Source organism: Aedes aegypti, chromosome 1 (genome assembly GCF_002204515.2).
Source record: "Aedes aegypti strain LVP_AGWG chromosome 1, AaegL5.0 Primary Assembly, whole genome shotgun sequence".
Classification (NCBI taxonomy): Eukaryota; Metazoa; Arthropoda; class Insecta; order Diptera; family Culicidae; genus Aedes; species Aedes aegypti.
Window position 1 is genome coordinate 80,298,829 of NC_035107.1, and position 16,758 is coordinate 80,315,586.

The 16,758-nt window shown below is 39.7% G+C and overlaps 1 protein-coding gene across 1 annotated transcript in view; it reads left to right on the forward strand.

The window, feature by feature from the left end:
• The window catches only part of LOC5567617 (guanylate cyclase soluble subunit beta-1), a 193,484-nt gene that overhangs the window by 9,942 nt on the left and 166,784 nt on the right, over positions 1–16,758 (forward strand). Inside the window, 3 exon segments of the mRNA XM_021840496.1 lie at positions 4,348–4,730; positions 6,934–7,306; positions 11,821–12,478. Of these exon segments, the coding sequence (XP_021696188.1) occupies positions 12,476–12,478 (3 nt within the window). The 5' untranslated portion in view covers positions 4,348–4,730; positions 6,934–7,306; positions 11,821–12,475.

A 16,758-nucleotide genomic window follows, 5' to 3' on the forward strand; every position in this document is an offset into this window, starting at 1 on the left:
AGTGCTCCAACCCTCATCCTCACCGATTCCGCTAGCTTTCTATCAGTCCTACAGTCACAGCGGCCGTCCCACCCGTGAATACAGGGTGTACGAGCCCAAGAGTGGCATCAAAATAGCTCAGCTTAGCTTCGGAAGTTAAAAGGTCGGTTTGATAGATATACAATTGATTAGTCTGTCAAAACCGTAATGAATCACACCTTATTCGGTTACTCGCGAGTAAATGTTCGCAAACTTTTGGCTATTCTTTTGGTATGTTATCTCGAGCACGCGGGTGCGAACTCACACCAACCCTGTTCGCGAGTATGTCATGTTTAGCGTTGGTTTACCTCGTGAGGTGCTTCATGATGCGAACATTTCCACCAATGCAATCGACCCCGCTTCATTGGCGGCCCTAATTTGCTCTACTCCCGTACGTAACGATTCTACAACCTGAACCCAACGACCGGTGGGCTTTCCAAAGATCAATGTGTGACAGATCCGCCTTAGCCTTCTGCTAGCCGGCTTCCTGAGCCTACAAAGGCTGGGAGGAAAGCGCTTTTAGCGGTGTGTTTGGAGAAACATTTTAGTTGTTAAAAAACTACAATGATGAGCTCCCTTGGTAGGCCCTCTGATCATTCTTCCTTACCCCTTATTTATGGGATGCCCTACCGATGAAGTCAGGCCAGTATGCTAAATTTGAACTTAACGAAGAAATAAAAACTAAAATATATATTGTTAGAGTTTGAGGCCGAAATAGCCGTAGCGCTAAACGCGTAGCTATTCAACAGCCCCTAGGGTTTTAGATTCTGAACCCACCAGTAGAGAATCTTTTAGTAAAGCAAATATATTGGACTTTTCTATGCGAACACGGAAAAAAAAATGATTCCCAAATCACGAAAAATCATGATGTAAGACATAAAAATCAGAAATTGGTTAGGTCATGATATCAGAACCACAAATCATGGTTTCAGGAGTCATAATCATGATTTTACATAAGCGTAACACTTGCTTGCTTGCTTGCTTCAAGTTATTCGTATCGATCACCCATAATTCAACACGACGAAATGGTTGTGTGGTTGAGTACGGAGATCTCAATCAGAAGATTTTTGGTTCGAATCTCACTTTAGCGTTTTTATTTTTATTTTTTTTGTCAAACCATAAACGAATGAGCGGGTCATGATTTTAGGTATTGGATTCATGATTCCGAGCAATCAGTAGCGAAAACATAGCGCTTGTAATGCGTTACGGCAATCTGACTTATGATAATCATGAGTCCAAATCATGGTATATTTTCATAAAATGAAAACATACTGGAAAAATGATATCATGAGTCACGTTTTTGAATTCTGATTTCTATTCGTGAATGCAAAAATTGACAAATGGCAATGAGAGCGCTCAGTTAATAATAGATTTTGATTCATATTACGGACACTTGAGGCCTCACTGTGAAGTAGAGTTTCCAATCCCGGGAAATGAGATTTTCCAGGATTCTCGTTTCTCGGGAAATGATTTTCTATTTCCCGGGATTCCCGTATTTCCCGGGAAGTTCTGTTTAAATGGAAAATTGAGCATCTATATTCAAATATAACCAGCGCACAATTTACTTTTCATATCATACCAACCAATGTCATCTATAGATCACTAATTATATTTTGATGTTATTTGGTATTTACAGTGATACCTCCATGAGTCGATGTTCCATAACTCGATATCGACTCATGGAACCATACTAAAACCAAAATTTCATGGTTACTAAGATGGTCCCCTCAAACTGCTTTACAAAGCATTTGTTTCCACTACTCGATATTTCCATGAGTCGATGGTCCCTTCAGATATCGACTCATGGAAATTTGACTGTATCATAATCAGATGGTTATTATCAAATCCACATCTTTTTGACGATGTTTTTTCCAAGGAAGTTTATATGCAATACAATGTGGGCTTCGTAGCCGTGCGGATAGTGTCACCAGGCATTTAGCCGCATCGTGCTAGGGAGTGTGGGTTCGATTCCCGCCTCAGGCCCGGTAAACTTTTCGTGAGGAATGTTTTCCGACTGTGCCACTGGGCGTTGCATGCTAGTCCGTTGTCTAGTGTGGTGCTTCCTTCAAAGTGCATAAATGCCCACTGGAAGCATTAACGTGTGAGTGTCTTTATATAGAGAAACTTTTGAGGGATCTATTCCATGATTTGAGTAGGGTTATCAAGTTTTCACGATTTCTTATTATTTTTTGCTTTCTTTAGGAGCTCGGACTTAGTTCATCCATCTCGCTTACGGTTGCTATTTAATGCAACAGTCACATTTTTTACGAAAGACTCTAGGTGGTTTTTATTATAGTGTCCGAAATGATTGATTAAATGTTGGCAAGTATTAATTGAACTTAAGATGATTTGTCTAGCATGACCTCCACGTGGACTTTTGCTTAGTTTTATGAAGGCTAAAACTAGCAAAAAAGAAGGCAACAGATATTTCTGGAGAAATACATATAAATTACTCACGAAAAAGAGAAATAACCGTGCAAATTTACTGGTCTAAAATATAATATATGAATACGAATAATTTCAAAAAACCCCATATTAGCTAAATTTTCACGTTTATAAGAATTTGCTGGGATCCCAGGAAATGACTATTTTATTTCCCGTTTCCCGGGAAGTCAAATCCCGGGAAAATTGGAAACTCTAATGTGAAGTATAGCTCGTCAAAGAGCATATAAATAGAATCATTCTGTATGGTTTTATGCCGTTATCAAGCTTGAAACTGATACTTTAGTTCGAATTTCAAACAGCTCTTGAGTCCGAAATTTGAATCAGAACGGTACATTGGGCCAGATTGAATTGAATAAAATATTTCGGCTAAAAAAATAATGTTTAACAACAAAAGTGTCTTCGGCACAATTATTTCATATAATTTGGACTACATTTTCATATTGAGTGGCATTAGAGTTATCCCACACAATAACCAACTTTATAAGTCTATTGTTGCCTTTAGTATAGCGTTTTCTGTGATTCAGAGTAGGGAGGCCCATAAAAAAAATAGCGCATTCGCAAATGATATACCTATGTCTATTTTTCTTCACAAAAATCGTTTTGTCGATACCTTAGAAAGGAAATGAACGCCGATGCAAATTGTACATGACCTGAAAAAAAAAATTCTTATTGAATTTACGGAGTTGGTATACTAGTGATCCTGGAAAAACTTTGTAGGCTGTTGAAAAGCGTCATGAAATATCCCGTACAAAATGAAAATTCTGTTCAACTCTGGTTTTTTCGGCTTTCCCGTTTAATATTCAATGCATTTTATATTCATAATCACGTCGGAACAGTTTGGGATCAAAACTGTGGCAACATTTCCAAAAACTGATAGCCCGTTCTCAAGCCATTTCGTGACATACAAACACCATTCCATTTTTATGCATACAGATTGGAGGCCTTATAATAACACTGATGTCAAAACTTGAACGGATTATTATGAATAGTTAGATATTGCTTATCTGTGATTATAGAATAGTATTCAGGGTAAATGTTTCAATAGTGGAGGTACTAAGTATGATTCAATTCCATGAAAACGCTAAAAATTCGAAAAGTGCTGGTGCTGTTATTGTATACATTTTATTGTAACGGACAGTAACGGTCAACTACTTATGATTAAAATGGATAAATTAAAGGTGAAATTATGAAAAATAAATCTACATGCTCAGAATTGCTCGAATTCAAACCCACGACTTCTGTATGCTAGTACGAGTACGAGTGCTCTACCAACAGAGCTACCGAGTCACTTGGTAACCAGTAACTCAGAAAGTGGCAAATCACCTTCACTATTGGTACACTGTTCTATAAGTTGCGGTATATTTGTAATGTGTGTTCATATAGTTGCGTTGTCTGTTGTATTCTTTTGGGATCCTCCATTACAGAAATACTTTACAGCAACTATGGGTACAAGGGAGACAAGCTTCAGAAATTTCGGTGGTACACGTTTCATCAAGTTGCAAGCAATTGAAACGATGTTTTCAACTATTTCCGGTGTCAAAAATCCAATACGTCGATTGGCAGTGTCGGTTCTATTGTTAATTCAATGAAATAAGTATAAATAGTACTACCGCAACAACAGAAAATCCACAACTAATCAATTTATTTGTTAACCAAAAAGAGGGCTACAGAGGGGCAGACATTATGCACTTGTTAAGATGACTTTCTTGAATTAATAAACGTCCCAAATAATATTAGAAAACTACTGAGTTAAAGCATTTTTAGTAAAGTAAGATCATCCTGGGTATTTACGGCTCAAATTTCCTTCCCGTGTGTAAGTTGAAAAGCTTCAAACGGCAAACGAGTCTATTGAGCTGGTAAAAAAATATAATTCACTCGAACCAGCTTGTGTATGCATCGGAAACCATCTGTAGCCAGAAAGGATAACAACACAAACCACCCGATGGTGAAGCTTGGTGTCCTTGGTGAAGCTAAAGCAGTCTAGAAGAACGAAACGACGAAAAGTCTTCGTGAAGAGTGATGAGATTGAACGGAGAAGAAGATGATTAATTTTTCGAACGAGTGGAAATCCTGGAAATAATGGCCACCCAAATGTGTGTCGAGTGGCATTAAACGTGACGAATTAATTTTCGCCGAGGAAAAATATAATCGAATCAATGTGTTTCAAGCCGTAAGAGTGCGCGATTAGTGCGAAAGCCGAGCATCATTAGAAGAGAGTTTCGGTTGAGTGGCAAGTGTTTGGGGAGCTGCGGGGTGTTCTCGGAAAAGTAGGAAACGGATCCTCGTGAACCAAGCGTCTTTAATTACGTGACAACGAGTAGATATAACTTTGATGACGAGTGGAAGCGTTGTTGTTGGTTACCTTTTCGTGTTGGGAGGAGATTAGGAAATGCGGACCGGACGAATGTGTGCTACCTTTATGATGCAATGGGAGGGGAAAACCTATTAGTGCCGTGGAACGATTTGATTCTCATGTTGATCTGGAAAACATAAAAGTCTTTAATGATGGTGCCATGGCGAAAATCAATGAAATAGCAACGCATGTTGCTGAAACTTGAGGATTTCATTAGCATGGTTCCTCTACAGAGCTTTCTTCCTGGTACTACAACAGCTAGTTCATTTTGGAACAGCATACAACATGGCTGGCCTGAATATTTGTTTGATGATCAAAAGCTTGTTCTTAAGACAAAGTTTTGGTTTACTGTTATTGAGTGGATACAGACATTTGATGTTTTTGCAACATTTAGCTTGAATGCCCTCAATGATATTTTTGAAAATTATTTTTTCATCTAGCACGTTTTCTAGGTAGATAACTTCATCTGACCAAATTGTCAAAGAGAGGGGCTCGTGACAACATGTCTACTTCAAGTGTTATGTGGGTATATTATAAGTTGAGCTTTGGAAGCATTAGGAGAAATCTTCCATTTTTGCAAGATGAAGAAAAAATATCCAAACTTTTTTGCAATCGACTACAGATGACACGCAGGCTTCGTCCTTCGGCTAAAAGGCCTGTGTCATCCGCAAACAAAGATTTTTGACATCCCTGAGGTAACTCCAGCTCTTACTGGAGGTCTTTCAGACCTGGAGTTCTGATAATTAACCGGAAGTGTACGACTTGACAGATAACTTTGAATTATTCTAACAATGTATGTTGGAAAATTAAAGTTTTTTAACTTTACGAACACGCCTTCATGCCAAATACTGTCGAATGCTTTTTGTATGTCTAGAAGAGCAAGACCAGTAGAATAGCCTTCAGATTTGATGGAATGGATCAAATTTGTTACACCTAAAAGTTGATGAGTGGTCGAATGTCCATGGCGGAATTCGAACTGTTCATTAGCAAAAATTATGTGGACCATCATTCTGTTCAAAATAACCTTTTCAAAAAGTTTACCGATGAAGGAAAGCAAACTGATTGGACGATAGCTGGAAGTTTTTACAGGATTTTTGTCTAGTTTTAAAATTGGAACAACCTTAGCATTTTTCCATTTGTCAGGAAAATAAGCCAACTGCAAACTTTTGCTAAATATATCAACAAAGATTGATAAGCTACTTTCTGGAAGTTTCTTGATGAGGATGTAGAAAATTCCATCATCGCCAAGAGCTTTCATATTTTTAATATTTTTAATAATAGTTCTCACTTCTTTCAAATCAGTCTCCCAGGAATTTTCGAAAACGTTCTATTGATTGAGAATATTTCCGAACTCCTGAGTAACTTGATTTTCAATTGGACTAGTAAGTCCTAAATTAATATTGTGCGCGTTTTCAAACTGCATAGCAAGTTTTTGAGCTTTTTCGCAATTAGTTAGTTATAACTTGTTTTCTCTTTCAATGCCGGTATTGGCTTCTGCCGTTTCTTTTTAAAATTTAGGTAAATTCCAAAAGGGCTTAGAGCCAGGGTCCAATTGAGAAATTTTATTATCAAAATTTCTGTTTCTTAATTGTGAAAAAAGTTTTTAATTTCTTTCTGCAAATCCTGTCATATAATTTTCATAGCAGGATTGCTAGTGCGTTGGAATTGCCTTGTCCTCATGTTGTTAAGACGGATCAAGATTTTAAGATCCTCGTTTTTAATCACGTATTCACATTTTGGAATTGCAATGTCCCTGGCTTCAACAATGGAATTTGTTAAAGTTTCAAGAGCTTTGTCAATATCAAGTTTTGTTTGTAAAGATATGTTAACATCAAGATTAGAGTCAATATATGTTTCATATATATTCCAGTCGGCTCGAAGAGAACGAATTTATGTACGATACCACTGTTTGACGATTTGTTTAAATCTGTACAAGTTTCGTCCTTATATGACAATTATGACATTCTGTGAAATGATGAAAAGTAAATCTCTTCCACGACAATTCCATTCCCAATCCAGTTCTTCCGAGAATCAAATCGCACATGAACTAATCGATATAGAGTACATATGCCACTCTACTGCAGACCTGTATCAAACGAAGCTTAACCTCCCTGTAGCAACGTGGTGAAAATCTCCTGCATCGACAGCAACTAACAGCAGTGCGGAGAGCAACGCACATAACCAGTGATTGGAACATGTGTCGGACATTGGCATGAAAGTCCACTTTGGCAAGTTCAAACGCTGGTGATCAAAGGTTCATGATTTAGGCCAACCGTCGTCGTACCGTCGTCGCAAACTGCAGTGCAGAAGGTACACTGCCCTTGGGGACCTTTTCCGAAACCAAATCCAACCGGACGAGCGAACATTCCACCGCTGCGAAAAACTGACGGTGCCCTAGCTGCAGATCCAGGTGAAATGATATTGACACGAAAATACATTCCACTGTGGGGTGGCCCTGCAGCAACAGTTGGGTTGCATATGTAGGAAAAGGTAACTGCTCTAACCTCCCCCTGTTAGATCGACATACAGTCGGACAGTCAGACGTACACTACTCGTCATAATTACAGGCTCGCGTAAAAAAGTATAACAACACTCAGCTGAAAATTTAAACTCCTCGAAAAATTTAGCATCACCTCAATACAGGGAAATTAATATTGCTAAATCAGTGTATCATCGTACCTTCGTGCTGTGCGTACACGAATTCTCTCTGCTCTTGGAAGTTTTTCAAAAACTACCTAAAGCAATAAAACAGTACTTTTCAGTGCTACACAAACAGTACTTTTCAGTGCTAAAATTAAAAGAAACAGTTTTTTTCAGTGCTACTAAAACAGTACTTTTCAGTACTATTTTTTCTACTATTGATCCCTTTACGATCTTTGCTTGGACCCGTGCCTTCGATTGTCGTTGGACCCGTTGGCGAAAGCTAGTGGTGGTAATCTTTCTTGGACACCGTCTTGGGAAAAAACCTCTCGAAGGTCACGTCTTCTTTCATTTATTAACTAAACGTGGTATCAACAACAAACAAAAGGAAGGGTGAATCTCTGAATTCACAACTTCCTTCCAAAAAAGTGGCTTTTAAAACTGTCACTACACGTGGCAAGAATGGAAGAAAGGACGCTTCCCCGGAATGCGAAGTTTCTTCCAAGGGTAAAATAAATAATTGTATCGAAATGAGCAATCAGTTCGATGCTCTAGACAAATTTTCCGAACACCAAATCGAAGCAGCCTCTAGCCCAGGCTCTTTGATTCAAGTGAGGAAGCAAAGAGTGCCGCCTATCGTGGTCAGTTGTTCCGAATTTGGGGGATTTAGGCAGGAGATCTTGAACTCCATTAGGGGCGGTCCATTAATTAGGTACGGGTTTATGGGGGGAAAGGGGATCTGAGATTTCTTACGCGCCATACAAATTATTTTTAATTTTCATACAAAAAATCTTACCATGGAGGAAGGGGGGTTGAAAAACCCCGAAAAATGTCTTACATAATAAATGGACAGCCCCTTAGGGGAATCAAAGTTTCCTTCCAAATCGCAAAGAAAGGAGACTGTCTCGTTATGCCGGAAACTCTTAAAGATCGCGAACTTCTCCGCAAGCATCATGAAGAGAGGGAGCATATTTTTTTCTTATGATAACAAAACTAAACGTTTGTTCAAAGTCGTCTTGAAAGGCCTCTCAAGTGACTTTAAGTTACCAGAAGAGATCAAAAATGAAATAAATGATTTGAATTTGTTTTTATTTTTCTTTAAATGGCTTCCTTACATATGTATGTTATTACTTAAAATTATTTGAAATCTGGATCCAAAACCAAAAGAGATCCAAACTTTTTAGTTTCTCGTAATGATCGACTTGAATTTTTTGAAACTTTGGGTGTTTCTGTTAAAACGCAGCTTGGTAAATATTCTTTGATAGCTGCCCATTTGCCTTTTCAATGCCCTGGGCAGCAAGTTCATTTGCTTCAAAATGACTTGCGGGAATTGCCTCGCAATAAGTCAAATTTTTTGTTATTGGTGACTTTAATGCCAAACATCGCTCAAGGAATAATTCGTAAAGTAATTCCAAAGGCACAATTTTATTTGACGAGCGCTGTTCAGAATATTTCTCAATTCAATACTTTGCTAGCCTTACTTGTTATTCCACTACTAGAAACCTTTCTACGATTGATTTGGTCTTAACAGACTCTAATCACTCAAATTTGATAAAGACAATGCCCTGAAAGTTTCAACAAATTCCATTGTTGGAGAAAGGAGCATTTCAATACCAAATAGATGATGATCCTTAACTTCTGGTCCGTCTTAAAAACATGAGAAGAAGTCAATTTCAACGCACTTGCGATTCAACTATAAAAATGATATGGCAGGATCCCACATAAGTTTTCTTAAAATGCAAGAATATACGCATCTACATTTGAAACATATCTTGGAAAATCACTGAATAAATCCCAGCAACAATTTAGGATCAATTCCTGAACAAATCCCTGGAGGAACTACCAACATCTCTCGTTGCGCATATTTCCCTAAAGGTTTAATTTTTTAGAGGAGCCTTAGAGGTTATTTCTCCGGAGAATCCATAAGGAATTCTTCCATGGATTCCACCACGGATTTTACAGGAATATTTCTGGAGATTTCTCAACGCAGCCCTCCTACAGAAATCTACAGGAGCTCTTATACGAAATCTATCGAAGTTCCTCCGATGTGTCTTATAGGATTTCCTTTCAGGAATTCCTCCGGGAATTTGCTGCAGGGATTCCTCAAGGGATCTCTTCCAGGATACTTTAGGGGTATTTCCATCAGAAATTGCTACGTTGATGTCGTGAAGAAACTCCTTCGGGAATTTCCTCCAGAAAATCCTTTTCGGCTTTCCACCTGAAATTCCTCTGCGGATTTTCTCCAGGAATTCTTCCTGGGATTTGCTCCAAAAACTCTTCCAGAGATTTCCTCCAGAAATTTGTCCGGGGACTTTCTCCAGGGAACCTCCGGAGTTTCCCTCCAGAAACTCCTTCGAATATTTCATCCAGAAATTTCTCTGGAGATTTCCACCAGGAATTCTTCAAAAGGATTCCCAAGAATTCATCCGGAGATTTCGTTCAGGAATTCCTCTAAAAATTCATCAAAAAATTTATCCACAGAATTTCCAGGAATTTCTCTGGGGATTTCGTCCGGAAATTTATCAAGAAATTCGTTCGCGGAGTTTCTCCAGAAATTCTTTTGGAAATAAACTCAGAGAATTTATCCGGAGATTTCTTTCAGGAATTTCTCAGAGGATTTACAACAGAAATTTTTCCAAAGATTTCCCCGCAGGATTCCTCCTTCCGATAGCAGTTCCTCCGGAAATTCGTCTGGGAATTTCGTTTAGAATCCATGCTTTCTTCCAAGAATTGCTCTGAGGGTTTCTTCCAGAAGCACCTCCAGGGTTTCCCCCAGAAAATCATCCGGAGATTTTGTCTAGGAATTCCTTCAGAAATTGCTCCAAAAATTTCATCCAGAAATTCTTCCGAGGATTTGCTCCAGAAATTCCTACGGTTATTTCTTCCAGGAACTCCTCTTCACAAGGAATTCTTCCGGGGAATTCCTCCGGAAATTTCTTCAGATTTGTTCCAGGCATTCCTCCATGAATTTCTTCAAAGTTCCTCCAGAATTTGCTTTGGAATGTCTCCAGGAATTTCTTTAAAGTTCCTCTATAAATTCCTCCACAGTTCCTTCACAAATGCTTTCAGATTTTTTGCTAGACATTCCTTCGGAGCTCCACCGGGAAATCTTTGACAGTTCCTCTACCATAGTTATGACGAGAATTAATTCGGAGCTCCACCGGGAATTCCTTCGCATTTCCTTCATGGGTTCTCCAGAGCTTCCTTACTTCTTTTGGAGTTCCTCCAGGATTTTCTCCAGAGCTTTTCTGGGATTTTCTCCATAGTTCCTACAGGAATTTCTCCGGATCTTATAAAAATCATTCAGCAGTTCCTCCATCAATTCCTTCGGAGTCTCTGCAGGATTTCCTTTTGAGGTTCTTCATGATTTTTTCATAGTTCCTCATGGAATTTTATGGAATTCTTCATTGAATTTCTTTGGAATTCCTTAAGGTTTACTCTGGGATTTTTTCTTGCAGCTTCACCGGAATACCTGTGGATTACCTCCATAGTTCCTCCTGGATTGTTTTGAATTTTCTCTAGAAATTTTTTAGAGAATTCCTTCATATTTCATCCATAGTTTCTCCAGAATTTATCTAGAGTTCCTCACACAATTACCCCGGAATTCCTTCAGAAACTCCTTAGGAGTTCCTTCAGAAACTCTTTAAGAGTTCCTTTAGAAACGCATCCAGAGATTCTCCAGAAAATTGCTCCGGAGTTCCTCCAGGAATTCTTTAAGAGCTCACCCAGGAATTCCTTCAGAATTCCTTGGAAAATTCCTACAGAGTTGCTCCGAACTCTTCTCCAAGACTTTTTTTAGAGTTTCTCCAGCAATCCCTCTGGAGCTCCTCCAGTAATGTACTCCAGGAAATCTTTCAGAGCTTTGCCGGGAATTTCTTCGGAGTTACCCCAGGTACTCCTCCAAGAAGTGCTTCAGAGTTCGTCCAGAATTTGCATCGGTGTTTCTTCATGAATTCCTTCTGAGTTTCTCCAGGAATTCTTCCAGAGTTTCTCCAGGACTTCTTTATGTGTTCCTCTAGAAATTCCTCCAAGAATTTTTTCAAAACTTTTGCAGAAAATTCCTTCGAACTCAACCGGTAATGCCTTGACAGTTCCTCCATGAATCCTCAAGGAATTCTTTCGGAGTTACTCCAAAAATTCCTCGAAGTTCCTCCAGTAATTCATCGAAGTTCTTCCAGGAATTCTTTTGCTTTCAAAAATTTCTCAATGTGAATTTACTTGTTTTGAGGTGATGCCAATCTTTTTAGGGTGATTCAATTGAGTGTTTCAATACTTATTCAAGCGAGTCCATACTCATGACAGGTAGTGTACGTGTAGAACAGAACATAGCATACCACTAATGACGACGATATGACTGGTTCCAGGCTCTCGTTGTTGTAAGTGCGAAGAGACGGTCTGGTCGCTCCAATGATGGATCGATTGTATTAGCGCAGCGAGTAGTGTGGTTATGCATTGCGAACCTCCCCGGGCAGGGAGAACAACCACCCACAACCCCGTTCAACCACAACCGGGATAGCGTTTCCTTGCCGAGGGTGACCGGGTTCATACCTCGAAAGGTATCGGAGCCAAAGTGTGAAAAGTGGCAGCCGGGTAGCGAGCTTCGGGCGTGGGAACTATCGAACTTTAAAGCTTGTAAAACTGGAATGATCCGTGCGCTAGTAACTGCTTCCGGGAGTGCATATAAAAATACCATTCAGCGAGCTCGATGGCCGCCCAGGCAACGCAAAACGGAAGTGAAAATCAATACCCGGTTATACAACTCAATCCGGGCGAAGTAAGCGAGTAAGTCGTAGGAAGTCAGTTGAAGTGAGTGAGTGTGGAATGGCAAATCTAGCAAATAGTAGTGATAATTAAACGCGAAGAAGCCATAGTCAGACGCCGCCCGGTGTCCATTCGATGCAGAGGGAAAGCCATCTTCTTGGCCTTCTTGTCGTGTAATTTGATCCTGTAAATCTCGTTGAGATTAAAATAATCACCGTCGTCGTCGTCGTCGTCATCGTCGTAGTTGTCGCCGTAAAAATGGTAAGCATAATGGCAAGATCCACCCCAAATGGGGTTTGGCCACCGAGAGATAAGATCAGCAGCAGCAGCTCCAGTGGAACATTTGGTGAGAAGAGCACTATGAGATTATGCAGTGACCGGAAATTAAAAGATTATATTTTCAATTATGAAGTGGGAAGAGCACTTTTGGGTTATTCTGCCGCTGTTACAAGTCTGAAATAGTAATGCGCTCAATTATTCTGGAAACACCAATTTCGCTAAGTTATCCCTTAGAATGCGGAGCGAAAATTTAATCAAAATGGATGTAATTTCATCATCAACTAATTGATTTGCATACAACACCCCGTGATGCATTAGTATTTCATAAAAATAGTCACATAATTACTAAAGTTTTTACTTTAATGACACCCCCAGATTTTGGCAACAAAATGGATCCGTTTTTGACAACATTTTTGAATGCCATCAAAAATGTTTAATACAGTCGCCTCTCCACATCTCGATATCGACGGGACCATCGAGATAGGGAAAGATCGAGACAAAGAACATATTTTTGATGAATACTAGATTGAAGAACACTCCGTTGCCAAGAAATTTATACACAAACAGACGTCATTTTGCGCTCCTAATAGTGGTTACTGCGCTCGTGTACATACACGTTACATGTCACCAACACTACTTCAAGAAAGCTGGTTGAAAATATAAACAAAGATCAGCTGTTCCCAGCAAAATCAAACGGCAGTATTTTCAACCAGCAAATTTGCGCACGTGTTCGTGACACCGCTCGGCGAGAGCTCAATTTGTTTTGAATCCCAAAACTTTGATCTAGTAACCTTCGATATTGGCCATATCGATATACGGAGAGAAAATTGAGAACGAAAAATCAACAGAAACACATCGAGATATGGAGATATCGAGATAAGGAGGATATCGAGATATGGAGAGAGAAAATGTATGCAGACTGAAGGGACTTATGAAATCATCGACATAGGGAAAGATATCGAGATGTAGAACATCGAGATGTGGAGAGTCGACTGTATTTGTAATAGTAGTTGCAGAATAATGATTTTTACAGCAAGAGTCGTACATTTATCCAACAAGACATGCCGAGTTCGATGATTACGCCGAGTGCTGTGAAAATCGAATTCTGCAAGGAGTTGCGTACAGCATTGTTTGCAATTTCGTTCAAGACCATTTGAGAGTATTCGAAAACATCTTCTTCTTCTTCTTTCCTGGCGTTACGTCCCCACTGGGACAGAGCCTGCTTCTCAGCTTAGTGTTCTTATGAGCACTTCCACAGTTATTAACTGAGAGCTTATTATGCCAATGACCATTTTTGCATGCGTATATCGTGTGGCAGGTACGAAGATACTCTATGCCCTGGGAAGTCGAGAAAATTTCCAACCCGAAAAGATCCTCGACCGGTGAGATTCGAACCCACGACCCTCAGCTTGGTATTGCTGAATTGCTGCACGTTTACCGCTACGGCTATCTGGGCCCCTCAATTCGAAAACATATCAGGATAAATTTACCATTATTTTGCAATTTTTGTGTAATTATTCAAACTGATTGCGTAATGGAAAAGCGTTGCGTAATGTTCATTTCGCAACTGATTTCAGTTACGTAATGACTATTACCACACTACATAATTCAGTGCAGGAAAGTAGGCCGTTTCATGACAGATTGGCGTGAACAGCCTATTACGATGAGAAATTGCAAAAATTCCATTGTTACATTTCTTTTAGTCATTTGAGCATGAGGTCGATTTCACACCTACTGCATGCCATAGCTTGGTCGATATTCCCCCAAATTACATTAGGGTGAAGATGAATCGAAGCCAAACCTCGAATTAACAAGAGCACAAATCTAGAGAACCAATCATTCGTTTAAGCTGAAAACTTAATCGATTAGTCACTAGCTGGTGGTGAACAATCGATTAAGTTTTCAGCTCAAACGGGTGTTTGGTTCCCCAGATTTGTGCTCTGGAAAATTTGAAGATTGGCTTCGATTTATCTTCACCTTAACGTTCAAGGATACGTCATCGCAATCATCGCCGTCATCGTAAATGCAAAAGCAGTTTTTCTGCTCAAAACTTAAATTTATTCGATGAAAATATGTTCACTGTATTTCTGTTGTAGAATACAATACAGTGCACACATTTTCATGTAAGTTTTGTTTATTTTAAAAACTGCTTATAAAAATTCTAAAATTGATATTGGATCCTGCCCCCTTAACTGCTAGGGCTCTCTAACGTGCTTATTTAATTTGAGGTGGTCATGTGTTCACAACGTTTCTTGAAGTCATCAATCTCTGTAAGTGTCTCAACTAGAGTTTCAATATCTTTCTCAGGTATTCAAAATGTATGACTAGCCCACTTAAGTCTGCCGGTAGGTGGAAAACCTAATAAAACCATTTTGCTTCAGAGTTTGAACAGCTCGTTTTCACAAACAACAAGCACTGACACAAGACCAACAAAAAGTCTATGACTCACACGAGGTTTTAATCATAAATTTCGTCTTGCCTTTTCAACTCAAATTGAAAAAAAAATGGATTTCCATTTTGAAACGATTCCATTTTTGGCAACTGAAATTTTTTTTTTGTTGCCTTAAAATGCTCAAAAATGCTTGCATTTACGCAGCGTCCACGCCATCAGGTATCAGAAGGCCGGCTCCAAAGGCACGTTCCCCACCAGTTGGGAGATTTGTGCCATCGCCATATTTGAGCCTATTTCCTCAACTACCCGATGGGAGAGGAAATGGAAGGGAAAAATGGGAGGAAATAGGAGTGGGGTCCCTTGAAGAGGGAAGATCGCATAAGCGAAATAAGAGCATGAAGCTCCATACCACAATGAGTACGAACAGCGCCCTAAAAGGGGCACTGCAAAACGCATGAGCGTAAAGAGAGCCTATAGCTCATTACCACAGCGGGTTAAGAATGACAGAATGTCCTGAAGATTCAGGCTTCTGAATTCAGTTTCACTTAATAAGTGTTCACCAAGTAATTGGAATCGCATTTGCGAAAAAAAACTGGACAGTTACATATCGGGTGATACGAAGTTCTATAATCGGAGTCACAACTATCACACACAAATGAGTCAGCACGCTGAATATTTGCCATGTAATAGTTGAGTCGGCAGTGGCCTGTCAACGCTCTGACCAAGAGACTGCAATTCTGCTTTGACAGATTTGTTAAATACTTCGCCACCCTTGGAGATGGCTCAGTAATGAACAATTTTGTTTGACGACATGACTCCAAACTATTCCAATATTGCTTGTGCTGAGTTGCCGCCCAAGAGTTTATCTGAAGCTTCACCCAGCACTTCGAAATTGGAATAGCCGGCTCAGGGCCAATTAAGTCATGCGATGCTCCATCGCGAGCTAGCTCATCAGCCAATTCATTTCCAGCGATGGAAGAATGGCCAGGTACCCATACAAGGTTTACAGAGTTGACTGAATTCAGTTCCTCAATTTGAGTTCGACATGCGATAACAAGCTTCAACCTTGAATTGGCCGAAGCGAGAGCTTTTATAGCAGCCTGACTATCTGAACGGAAGTATATGACTTTACTCATTACGCGCTGTTGAAGTGCTGGTTGCAATCCACACATAAGTGCAAATATTTCCGCCTGAAAAACGGTGCAGTTTCTACTAAATGAGTAAAACTTATTCAGCCTTAGCTCACGAGAATATACTCCTGCACCAGCTCTACCTTCAAGAAGGGAGCCATCAGTGTAACATACTATATTGTTCGATATACTTCTTTCCAAATAGCCAGACGTCCACTCTTCCCGTGAAGGGAATTGTGTGGTAAATGTCCTGTAAAGAAAGTGACAAGCAATTGTGAGATCACTTGGAGCAAGGACAATTTTTTCCCAATTCACCAAAAGTGGAAACAACGAAGTGTGTGTAGATCTACGATTCACTGGATTTTTCTCCAGTAGATCGAGTACCCATAAAAGGTAAGAGCAAGAAAGTGCTTCTTGTTTAAGATATATGTGTAGTGGAGCAACGTCGAAAAGGGCCTCGAGCGCTGCTGTGGGAGTTGTAGAGAACGCACCAGACATCGCCATCAAGCACATCCTTTGGAGATGGCCCAATTTTGATTGGATTGTTCTCACTTCGCCCTTTTGCCACCACACAAGACATCCATATGCCAATATTGGTCGAACAACTGTTGTGTAAAACGATTTGATATATTTGGGTTTGAGGCCCCAAGTTTTACCAAAGGTTCGCCGGCATTGACCGAAGGCCATGCAAGCTTTTTTGACTCTGAAATCAATGCAATGTGAGGTGTCCATGATAGTTT